The sequence below is a fragment of the Ahaetulla prasina genome, chromosome 16, assembly GCF_028640845.1.
Source record: "Ahaetulla prasina isolate Xishuangbanna chromosome 16, ASM2864084v1, whole genome shotgun sequence".
NCBI classification, from domain to species: Eukaryota; Metazoa; Chordata; class Lepidosauria; order Squamata; family Colubridae; genus Ahaetulla; species Ahaetulla prasina.
Genome location: NC_080554.1, coordinates 11,026,413 through 11,038,887, shown reverse-complemented (window position 1 = coordinate 11,038,887; position 12,475 = coordinate 11,026,413). Strand labels below are relative to the sequence as shown.

Sequence of the window (12,475 nt, the reverse complement as noted above, 5' to 3'; positions counted from 1 at the left end):
ATATACGTTATATATAGGGGAGGGGATTATGAGAGCAAAAGCCAGACCACTGAAATACGCAAACATACTTTTAACTGCTGTGCAAAATCATTGTAAAAGCATTTTTGTGGACAAGACAGGACCAAGAATTCCATTTTTGTAATTGAACGTATTACAGATACTTCTCGACTTACAGGAGCTGGTTTAGTGACCGTTCAAAGTTACGACGGCACTGGGGAAAAAAGTGAGTTTAAGGACTGTGTTACACCCATTGCAGTATCCCCGTTGTCACGTGAGCAAAATGTGCATGTTTTGGCCACTGATTCATATTTATGACCGTTGCAGGCGATCTCCTTTGGCAACAAGCCAAGTCCACAAGCAAGCCAGTTTCACTTAACAACCGGGCGGCTCGCTAAACCGAGTTGCAATGATTTCACTCAGCAACTGTGGTGAGAAAGGTCGTAAAAATGGGGCAAGTCTTCCTTGTCTCGCTTAGCAACAGAACATTTGCCAACCAATGCCTCGCTTAGCAACCAATTTTGGCCTCCATTGTGGTTATAAGTCGAGGACTACCTGTACCTTAAAAAAGAGGGAGCGTTGTCAAAAAGAAAAAAAAGCAAGAGACCAACATCAGTAACCCAATTGTTTGAAATACTGGAATTCCAGTTTTCCCATCAGAATCCTAACAGAGCTGGAAGGGACCTTGGAGGTCCTCTAGTCCAGCCCCCTGCTCAAGCAGGCGATGCCATTCCAGAAAAGTAGCTGTTTAGTTTCTTCTTCAAAACCTCCAGTGATGGAGCACCCACGATTTCCAGTGGTAAGCAGTTCCACTGGTTGATTTCCAGTGGCAAGCAGTTCCACTGGTTAATTGACCTCCCTGAAGAACCCACAACGTCTGAAGGCAACTCTTTGATCTGCTGGTTCTTCTATCGCCCACTTTTTTAAAAAAAACGCCCTTTTACAAATTCCCAATTATTTGCTTAACATCAATCCTCTTTTTCTGCATCCTTCGGGCAAAGCTCGGAAGCCCCGCCTCCGCCGCTCCGATGGGAGGGGCCGGTGGCTATGCAAATCTGAGCCACGCCCTTGGCGGGGCGGGGATGGACGGGAGGAATGTGCGAAAGAGCGCGCGTGCCAGGGAGCGTCCTCTCCGGCACGCGCGCCTCGTCTCTCTGGTTGGCGGGAGGCGAGCGCGAGAAGTCTCGCGAGAGGAGGGGGCGCGGCTTGGGTGGGCGGGCCTCCCGGCTGTCACCGCGATGAGGAGGCGACGCCGTCGTCGCCGCCGCCGCCGCCGGGCCGCTCCGCGGTTCGCCCCTCGGGGGCTGTGAGGAGAGGCCGGGCCCTCCCGCAAGTAAGGGGAGGTGGGGCCGCGGTGAAGGGAGGTGGGGGGCCTTAGGCCCGAGGGGGGACGCCTTCTGTGAGGCGCCCAGAAGGAGACCCCTCCCCCACTCCCGAGGAAAGACCCCCCCCCGAGGGAGGGGCGGCTTTTCAGGGAGGGGAGGGGCCCCCCAAGAGGGGACAGAGCGGGCCGGGGGTCAGCAGGAGCAGGGAGGGGACGCTCCTCCCCACGACCACCCGGAAAAGGGTTGCATGATTTGGGAGGGGGGCTTTTAGCCCTCTCTTTGCAGCTCCTGGACGGGGGAGGGGGGGCGTGGTGGCGCGCGTGTGTGTGTGCAGAAAGGCAGCCTGTCTCTGGGGTCCCTCCTGGACCAAAGTTGGGGGTGACGGGATGCAGGTGAGGCCACCCTGGCTTGCCAGCCTTGGAGGTTGGGGGAGGAAGGGGGTGCAGGCCATAGTGTCCCCCCCACACACACACACATACACATATACACTTGGTAGAACATCATCATCATTATTATCTTTATTAATTAAACATGAAACTCAGTCAACTGGACATTCAAAAAGGCATCACAAATACCATTATTATTATTATTAACACAAAATGACAGTATACACAGCAAACGAGATAATTATGCTGGATTTCGTATCACAGATCACTAGTCGAACACTTCGTTTAGTGTTTAGTTGTTGTTATTGTTATTATTATCATCTTATCGTTATCATTATTATCTCTTATTCATTATGAAACTCAGTCAACTGAACTTTCAAAAAGGCATCACAAATACCATTATTATTATTATTATTATTATTATTATTAACACAAAATGACAGTATACACAGCAAACGAGATAATTATGCTGGATTTCGTATCACAGATCACTAGTCGAACACTTCCCAAGCGTTTAGTAATAATAATAATTATAATTATTATTATTATTATTATTATTATTATTATTATTATATTATTATAATAATAATAATTATTATTATAATTATTATTATTAACATAAAATGACAGTATACACAGGAAACGAGATAATTATGCTAGATTTTGTATCACAGATCACTAGTCGAACACTTCGTTTAGTGTTTAGTTGTTGTTATTATCATCATCTTATCGTTATCATTATTATCTCTTATTCATTATGAAACTCAGTCAACTGAACTTTCAAAAAGGCATCACAAATACCATTATTATTATTATTATTATTATTATTATTATTATTATTAACACAAAATGACATACACAGCAAACGAGATAATTATGCTGGATTTCGTATCACAGATCACTAGTCGAACACTTCCCAAGCGTTTAGTAATAATAATAATAAATAATAATTATAATTATAATTATCATCATCTTATCATTATCATTATTATCTCTTTTATTCATTAAACATGAAACTCAGTCAACTGAACATTCAAAAAGGCATCACAAATACCACTGACTGGTGCTAATGGTTGATACGGGTTGCTGCCACCATCTTAGGTATCAACCATGTACCTTAAAATAATAATAATAATAATAATAATAATAATAATAATAATAATAATAATAATAATAATAATAATAATATTTTATTCATTAAACATGAAACTCAGTCAACTGGACATTCAAAAATGCATCACGAATACCATTGACTGGTGCTAATGGTTGATACGGGTTGCTGCCACCATCCTAGGTATCAACCAAGTATCTTCTTAAGATGTACGATGTTCCAAGTAGCGTAGTTTTTTGCAGTTCTGCTGGTGTTATTGCAGGAAGCTGCAATTTGTTGATGTATCTTATAAAATTCTTGGACATGGTACCAAGTGCCCCGATGACAATGGGTATCACTGTTACATGTTTCATCCATAGCCGTGTAGTTTCAATGGCCAGGTCGTGATATTTCATGATTTTTTCCAGTTCTTTTTCTTCAACTCTGGCGTCTCCTGGTACCGCGATGTCAATAAATTGTACACTTCGGTTTTTGACAACTGTGATATCTGGTGTGTTGTGTTCCAAGTGACGATCCGTCTGTATTCGAAAGTCCCACAAGATCTTCACCTTCTCATTTTCTTTTCCACTTTTTCCACTTTTATGTTCCCATGACTTTTTGGATACAGGCAAGTCATATTTTTTACATAATGACCAGTGGATTAATTTAGCAACTCGGTCATGTCTAGCTTTGAAATCAGTTTGTGCGATTTTGCTGCATTCACATATTAAATGGGAAACAGTTTCGACTTTGTTGTTGCAAAGTTGGCGGTTTGTATCTCCAGGCTGCAAAACCATGAATTGCCACATGCAGGGCTTTTGAGTTTTGTTTTGTTTTGGGTTTTTTTGTTTGTTCTACTTGTGCAATATTCCCAGACAGTGCATTTTTCCACTAGTCCTGTTAGGACTAACTGATTTATTGAACAAACCACAATTAAATGAAAAGAAGGACCAAGGAAGACATGATATCAATGTTCCGATATCTCAGGGGCTGCCCCATAGAAGAGGGAGTCAAGCTATTCTCCAAAGCACCTGAAGGCAGGACAAGAAGTAATGGGTGGAAACTACTCAAGGAGAGAAGCAACTTAGAACTAAGGAGAAATTTCCTGACAGTTAGAACAATTCGTCAGTGGAACAACTTGCCTCCAGAAGTTGTGAATGCTCCAACACTGGAAGTTTTTAAGATGTTGGATAACCATTTGTGTGAAGTGGTGCAGGGTTTCCTGCCTAAGGGGGTTGCACTAGTAGACCTCCAAGGTTCCTTCCAACTCTGCTATTCTATTCTATTCTATTCTATTCTATTCTATTCTATTCTATTCTATTCTATTCTATTCTATTCTATTAATTTGTGAGTCCTGCCAGATTTAAAATACCTGGCAGGGACAGAATGACCGTATGAACTTATTTTTGATATTAAGATTTATGTTCTTGTGCAGACTTTTGAAGACTTTCCCTGTATCTTTTTTTTTTAATGTTGCTTAAGGCTCAGTTAAGTTAAAGCATTATGAATTCTCTATTGTTCCTATCAGAACTTATTATTTGATTGAAGATGGTGAAACGCTGCCTCTGGGCATGGGTGTTCTTTTAACCGTGGCTAATTGTAGTAGAGATCTCTGGCCCAGCAAATTCCCAAGTCAGTAGAAACTGTCTGCAACAGCTCTTAGCAATAGCTGCCAGAAATCCGTCTTCGGCTGTGAAGCAGTATTTCCTTTGATGCCAGATGCTGGGGATGGTTTTATAACACCTCCTATAAAAACCATATAAAGCAAGAGTCACCAACCTTTCGGACCTCAGGGGCCACTAAATTCATAATTTTAAATCCCGTGGACCACTAATATGATTTTTTAAAAAGATAAATAGTATTTAGTACAATATAAAAAAACGCAAATAGTTTTTCTGCGGACCACCAAAATTTTCTCGCGGACCACCGGTTGGTGAACGCTGATTATAAACATAAATGGAATTTATCAAAATGGCTGAAAGAGAAGATGTAAACAGTGGGCAAAGTAGCTTGGTGAAATGAATCCAGAAGACAGGGAAGTCCTCGATTTACGACCCTAATTGAGCCCAAAGGAGGCTGGTGCATAAACATTTTTTTTAAATAAATTTTACTAATTTTCTATTAATTACGTTTCTTCATGCTTGATAAAACATCTTGCTGTCTGGATATTTAGTTTGCTTAACAATACAGATTCCATTCTTAACTCTCCACTCCTTTTTTTCCAAAACACTGGTAAAATAAGTTCCTTGTTTGATAATATGCTGTGTCTTCTTTCTGTTTGATTTTCAATATAAGTCTATCCATTTCTGCACAGTCTAGTACAGTGAGTATGTGTAGTACATGTGTACGTGTCGTACTAGACTAGTGCAGTCTAATACTTGTGCGTGCGCACGCTCGTTTGGCCCATACTCCGGAAAAGCTGAACTTCTGGGTTCTATTGTGTCTCGCCCAATCTAACCACAGCCGGGGCCTTCTTATCTGCTTCCGAACACGGAGGAATGTTCTAGTATGCCTCCCGACCCCAGCCCTGGCTACATGCCCAGACAGGCTGAAGAGGAGAAAATATCTCCAGCCCCCAGCTCTGGCTCCATGCCCAGGCAAACGGAGCAACTAGACCCCTCCCCCTCCTCCACAGCATGTGAGCCTGAGGGAGGTCTATTGCCAACAGCTGCCGACTGGAGTCAAGTCGCGTCAGAAGACTTGATAGGCAGAGGCAACAGAAGGAAGGGAGGGGCAGGCCTTAATGAGTGCTGAGTCATGGAGCCACACCCCATGGCCTATATAAAGGATCTGCTTTCTGGCATTCTCTGAGTCAGGCAAAGTCTAAACATATCTTGCTGAAGTCACTTTCTGGTCTCCTGCCTGCCCTGAGGACTTTGCTAGGACTTTGGCAGAGCTGCAGAGGCACGCCTGATTCGGATTTCCCTGACCCGGCCGTCAGCGGAGGAGTGGGACACGACACACACAACAATCAACTGGCAGGTTTTCGGCACTGCCGCATGCGCGAAGGGATTGCACTCTGGAAAAGCCAAACTTCCAGTTTCTAGCACACATGCGCGCCCAACAATCAGCTGATTGGCGCACATGTGCAAGCTGGTTTTCAACATTTCCACGCACACAGACAGCTGATCATCACGCACGCATGCACACCAGAAACCCGGAAAACAAACAGGTAAAGGCCATGTGTGCCTGGCAACATGGCTTCGCGTGCCACTTTGGGCATCTGTGCCATAGGTTCTCCATCACGAGTCTAGTATCTTAATTATCTCTTCATCTTGCGATGTTTGCTCATCTTTCCAATATTGTGGCAAAGATGATCCTCGCTGTTGTTCAGACAGGCAATACTAAATACATCCTTCCCTTAGCAAATTTTTCTGACATATTTTTGTTTCTCTCCCAGCTCCCGACCCCTGGGCGGTACCAACATGGAGTGCTAGCGGCTGAAACGAGGGCCCTGCGTTCCACAATGCCCGTGCAGGCCGCCCAGTGGACGGAGTTCCTGTCCTGTCCCATCTGCTATAATGAGTTCGACGAGAACGTGCACAAGCCCATCAGCCTCGGCTGCTCCCACACCGTCTGCCAGAGCTGCCTGAGTAAACTGCACCGCAAGGCCTGCCCTTTCGACCAGACCGCCATCCACACTGACATCGATGTGCTTCCCGTCAACTTTGCGCTGCTCCAGTTAGTGGGAGCCCAGGTAAAGGGAGGGGCATCACACAAGCACACACGCACAGATGTTGACGGTGTAGAGCAGTGGTTCTCAACCTTTATAGTGCTGCGACCCCTTTAATACAATTCCCCACGATGTGGCGACCCCTTTAATACAATTCCCCACGATGTGGCGACCACAACCGTAAAATTATTTTCATTTTGAATTTATCTGCGCCTGAAGCCGTATTGGCTAGCGATCTGAACTGCTTGCGATTGCCTTGAGGACGGAGGCATTAAAGCGGAGACTCCTCCCCTATTAAGTTTATGGCGCCTGAAGCCAGATTAGGCTAGCGATTGGGAGTGATTGCAGCTGGCTTGAGAGGGAGACATCAGAGCAAAGATTTCTCTCTTTTTTAATTCATCGCGCCTGAAGCCGAATTCGGCTAGCGATTTGAAGAGCCTGCAGCTGGCTTGTGGAGTCAACCATTGGAGCGCGATTCTTCGACTTGCAAATATACTTCCCATATTTCCGATGGTCTTAGGCGACCCCTGGCAAATCGTCATTCGACCCCCAATGGGGTGCGACCCACAGTTTGAGAACCGCTGGTGTAGAGGCTGGGGAAGGAAGGAAGTCTGCAATGGGCAATCAGACAGGAGAATGAAGATTTATTTGCTTATTTAGATTTTTATCCTGCTTTTATTATTTTATAAGTAACTCGAAGGGGCAAGCGTATCTAATCCTCCTCCTTCCGCCTGTTTTTCGGCAGCCACCATCCTGTGAGTTGGGTTGGGCTGAGAGAGAAGGATGAGCCCAAAGTCACCCAGCTGGCTTTCACAACTAAGGCAGAACTAGAACTCATAGTCTCCTGGTTTCTGGGCCAGCAGCTTAACCGCTGCCCCCAAACAATACCGCCGTTAGCAAGCAAAATCTGCCTGAACCATGTTGAGGAGAATTCAGATTTCATGGCCTACTAATTGCATGTTTGTTTATTTATTTAGAAATTTTATATTGCCATATACTTGCACATGGCAACTGAAGGATATACTGTGTTTCTCCAAAAATAAGATCGGGACTTATATTAATTTTTGCTCCAAAAGTCACATTAGGGGCTTATTTTCTGGTAAGGTCTTATTTTGGGGGAAATACGGTACTAAATGCATCCATCTGGCTGACAATCTTACCTGGGGCTTATTTTGGGGGTTTGGCTTACACTACAAGCATCCTGAAAAATCATCTTGGGCTTATTTTCCGGTTGGGTCTTATTTTTGGGGAAACACGGTAAAACACCATATGAAATAAATAAAAATAATAAAATATAAAATAATGATGCCCCACAACTTATAACCCACCACCTCAGCTACAACACACACTCAAATCGGCCATTTAATGGGCTCCATCCCGCTCTGGGTTCCCAAGCCATGTCTTCGGGGCCTTCCAAAAGAGTGTCAGAACGGGGGCCAGTCTAATTTCTGGAAGGATGATGATCCAGAGGGAGGGAGCCACCACAGAGAAGGCCCTTCTTCTAGGTCCTGCCAGATGGACCTCCTCGGGGGATGGGACTTGCAAATTTTTTGCCTCCTCACTCTGGGGAGTCAGGTAGATGTGACTGTTGCCTGCGGAGCTGGCAACGGAGTCGGACAGCGATGAGGCTGAGGTGAGGCCAGGACCATTCGGGAGTGAGGTGCGGACTTCAGAGCCTCCAGAGACTGAGTGTTTTGTCTTTGCCGCCCCCCCACCCCCGAACCTGGCCTCCTGGCAGAAAGTGACTCAGAGAGCCCGAGGGGGAAGAGCCGACAGGGCTTCCCTCTGCAGAGCTCCTTCTCTGGCTCCGCTCCAAGTCCCAGAGGCAGGCCAGGTGAAGGAGATGACGAGGCCTGCATCTCCTCCCTCTCAGACCGTGCCTCAAGACCCAGCTGCTGACCCAGCTGCTGACAGGAGAGACAGCAACATCAAAAGAAAGGGTGGGGGGCAGGCCTAGAGAATGCTGAGTCACGGAGCCACACCCCACAGGATATAAAAGCAGGAGGGGCTGCCCTATAGTTCTTGTGACGAACAAATAATTGACTGTTGAAAACATTGGCTGTAATTTGGCTCCTGGATTCTGTTTCGTTTCCTTCTGAACTTCGGGATTGTTCCAGCTCGGATTGCAATCGCTCTGATAGATAAGCGGACTTGGCAAGAATAAATTGCTGGCACATCTAGTCAGTTTGCGTTTCTAATTGATTGTGGTTGGGGGGACAGAACACTGATAGTAGTGAGACAGAGGAACAGGAGGAGCTTGTTCTTAATGCACGCATAACGTTGTTTTCCGGCAAAGCCCAAATGCTGTTGCTGGTCTTTTAAGCCTTATGGAAGGGGCCAATCATCTCTTGGCCCTACTCCCGAGTCGTCCTCTTTGCTTGAGCTGTTCTTGCCTTCTGGCAGCTCTTCTCATTCGTGCATTAGGAACAGGCTCCTCCTGTTCCTCTGTCTCACTACTATCAGTCTCTGGAGGCTCTGGAGTCCGCACCTCACTTCCCGATGGCCCTGGCCCCATTTCTACCTCCTCGCTGTCCGACTCCATTGCCAGCTCCGCAGGCTGCTGGCAGACCACAACACTTTGTAAATCTGCCATCTAATCTCGAAATGGGACACCCTTTCCCAAATCGCATTTTCCCTCCCGCCCCCCTTTTTTAAACGAAGGTGCGCTCACAAGTGGCTTCTCTTCGGGACCCCTCTAGGTGCCCGACCGCCACGCTCTGCAGCTGAGTAACCTTGGAGAAGACAGGCACTACGAGGTGGCGAAGAAATGTGTGGAAGATCTGGCCCTTTATTTAAAGCCGCTGAGCGGAAGTAAGGGTAAGTTCCTGCGCCTCCCTCTGGCTTCCTCTGGGCCAGAGCAAGGTCTCTCCTTCAGCTGGTGCTTGAATCGGGGCCCTGAACATGAGAGCCACCTGCTTATAAAGTCTACTTTGGGGACAGTTTCTGAAGGAGAAGCAGGGAATCCTTGCACTGATGCCAGTGGTGGGATTCAGCCGGTCCCAGCAAACCGGTAATGGCGACTGCAGGAGGCTCCGCCCACAAACCCAGACGTAACGCGCTAGCAAAGAGCATGCGTCAAAGGCCGTGTGCATACGCAGAGGAGGCGCGCACAAGCAAAGCGCGCGCTCTCACATTTGCGAACCAGTAGGGAAGGTAAGTGAATCCCGCCTCTGACTGATACGTAACTGTTATGTTGTTCTTCAAAGGTGTGGCTAGCTTAAATCAGAGCACGCTGAGCCGGCCGATGCAACGGAAGCTGGTGACCCTGGTGAACTGCCAGCTGGTGGAAGAAGAAGGCCGCATCAGGGCCATGCGGGCAGCTCGCTCCCTCGGGGAAAGGACCGTTACCGAGCTGATCTTGGCGCACCAGAACCCTCAGCAACTCTCGGCCAATCTCTGGGCCGCTGTCCGGGCCAGGGGGTGCCAGTTCCTTGGGCCGGGTGAGTGGTGGGTGGAGGAGGAGAAAGAGCGCAATTTCCTTTCGCCGTGTCGGGTTTCAAGTAATGCATCCATCATAAATTGAACTCGGAGGCATTCCGTTTTCTCAAGGAACAAATTTATTTAGATATACCGTCTTGGCACTAACTGGTGAAAGGCCAATACTGAAGGTTCCAGGCTTTTCACGCCAATGTAAGTTTCAGTTTCTCAAGTTTCCAAAACAAATCGCCACATTGTCCAGCCAAGATGGGAGCTGGTTGCTTGGCGACTTCTCTCCTTCTCCTCCTCTGGTCAGCCAGTCTTTGGAATGTCCTTGACTCCTTGATGTTTTGGCTGAAGGCTCCATCCTCCTTCAGCTCCAAACGGTGTCAATTCATGTCAGAATACCCAAGGATATTGGCCCTGGCCCCACCTCAGCTTCATCGCTGTCCGACTCCATTGTCAGCTTCGCAGGCTGCTGGTGGACCACAACACTTCCGGCCTAATATGGCTTCCAAAGCTGACAATAGGGTCTCCTGCTTCAACAGGGGGTTGGGCTTGGAGACTTCCAAGGTCCCTTTCAGCTCTGTTCTGATTGATATTTTGAGGTGCTCCTGGCAAGGAAGAGAAAGGAGACAACCCCCCTCCCCTCATTTCTCCTGGTTCGGCTGTCCCCACCGTAACTCCATCCTTTGGTCTCCCAGCTATGCAGGAGGAAGCCTTGAAACTGGTCCTGCTGGCGCTGGAAGACGGCTCGGCCCTCTCCCGCAAAGTCCTGGTGCTGTTTGTGGTCCAGCGCCTGGAGCCCAGGTTCCCTCAGGCGTCGAAAACCAGCATCGGCCATGTGGTGCAGCTGCTCTATCGGGCGTCCTGCTTCAAGGTGTGACATTTGCAGAGCTGGTATTCAGCCGGTTCGGGTCGAACCGGTAGCAGCGACTGCGGGTTGGCCCAAGATGTTCTATTTAGCTACATTTTCGAGGCCGTGCACGGAAGGCGCATGGCACGTGGTGAACCGGCGGTAAGCATTTCTGAAACCCACCGCTGGACATCCGGGTACCTTATTGATTCATGAAACAAATGTACACACAGTGACTCCAGCCATCTTGGAAAGGACTGCTCGAGCAGGGTTGTGTATCTTTACGCAGGTCACCAAGAGGGACGAGGACTCCTCCCTGATGCAGCTGAAGGAGGAATTCCGCAGCTACGAGGCCTTGAGGAGGGAGCACGACGCGCAGATCGTCCACATCGCCCTGGAAGCCGGTCTGCGGATTTCTCCCGAGCAGTGGTCCTCCCTCCTCTACGGCGACCTGGCCCACAAATCCCACATGCAGTCCATCATCGATAAGGTGAGCTCCAAAGAAGCTGCTTTGCTGCCCCCTCCACCCACCCACCCACACAGCAAGCGAGCTTCGATGCATTCCAATGATGAAGCTGCATAGGGCAGATTCTGAGCTGGGAGTTGTGGCTCCTAAACGCTGATCTTCTGTTTATGCGGACTGAGGATGCAGCTGTGGGTTTTTTGGGTGGGGGGGAGCGGTTTTCCTCTGCCCTTTGTGTTGCCCTGCCTTCCAAAACCTTTCTAAAGTCCAGAATCTTTGGATGGAAGTCTGTAGACGTTCTATGTCATCCAGGTCGTGGTTGTCCGAGAGGTGTTTTTTTTTTTCAGGAGGTAACTGGCCTTTTTTTTTTCAGGAGGTAACTGGACTTTCTTGCTTTTTTTTTTTCCTTTTGAAGATGTTTCACTTCTCATCCAAGAAGCTGCTTCAGCTCTGACTGCCTGGTGGGGAAGGGAAGGATTTTTTAAATTTATTTACATTTATATCCCGCCCTTCTCCGAAGACTCAGGGCGGCTTACATTGTGTAAGGCAATAGTCTCATTCTATTTGTATATTTATATACAAAGTCAACTTATTGCCCCCCCAACAATCTGGGTCCTCATTTTACCTACCTTATAAAGGATGGAAGGCTGAGTCAACCTTGGGCCTGGTGGGATTCGAGCCTGCAGTAATTGGAGGCAGCTGTGTTTAATAACAGGCTATCTTACAGCCTGAGCCACACCGCGGCCTTGTTGTGCCTCGTCCTCCCTCCTCTCCTCAGCCGGGCCCCTCCCGCCTCCTCCCGGGCCTGCTATCAGATTCAGAGTCTGATAATGAAGAGGAACGGCCTGGCGTGCCTCCAGCCCTCAGCCCTGGCACCATGCCTGGACAGAATGTCAGGAATGAGCAAACAACCCTCACTCCTACAGCGTGTGAGCATGGAGCCAGCCACGTGCTGGAATTACCGGCAGCAGATCCAGAGAAAGAGAACCCACAGTGGGAGGATCCCCGCTTCCGGAGATCTGAGAGGCGACGTCAGCAGAAGGAAGGGAGGGGCAGGCCTGGATAAATGCTGAGTCATGGAGCTTTGCTGGCTGAGGGACTCTGGGAGTTGAAGTCCACAAGTCTTAAAGGGACCAAGGTTGGAGGCCCCTGTTTTAGAGAGTCCTTTGGGACAATCATGACCTGGAGGACTGAGAATCTCTACAGACGTTTAACTATACAATTTGGGATGAACACCCTTGGAATGGGGTGGGAGCAGGAATGGATTT

General features: G+C 47.8%; 1 protein-coding gene across 2 annotated transcripts in view; it reads left to right on the top strand.

The window, feature by feature from the left end:
• The first annotated feature begins 1,203 nt into the window (after nucleotides 1–1,203).
• RC3H2 (ring finger and CCCH-type domains 2) overlaps nucleotides 1,204–12,475 on the top strand; it is a 36,806-nt gene continuing 25,534 nt past the window's right edge. Inside the window, exons 1-6 of one of the 2 annotated variants that reach the window (XM_058159256.1) lie at nucleotides 1,204–1,330; nucleotides 6,199–6,495; nucleotides 9,171–9,288; nucleotides 9,678–9,911; nucleotides 10,593–10,768; nucleotides 11,034–11,234. In XM_058159256.1, the coding sequence (XP_058015239.1) occupies nucleotides 6,265–6,495; nucleotides 9,171–9,288; nucleotides 9,678–9,911; nucleotides 10,593–10,768; nucleotides 11,034–11,234 (960 nt within the window). In that variant the 5' untranslated portion in view covers nucleotides 1,204–1,330; nucleotides 6,199–6,264. Of the gene's footprint in view, nucleotides 1,331–6,198; nucleotides 6,496–9,170; nucleotides 9,289–9,340; nucleotides 9,625–9,677; nucleotides 9,912–10,592; nucleotides 10,769–11,033; nucleotides 11,235–12,475 lie in introns of those variants that run through there. The other variant, XM_058159257.1, reaches the window with a different exon arrangement.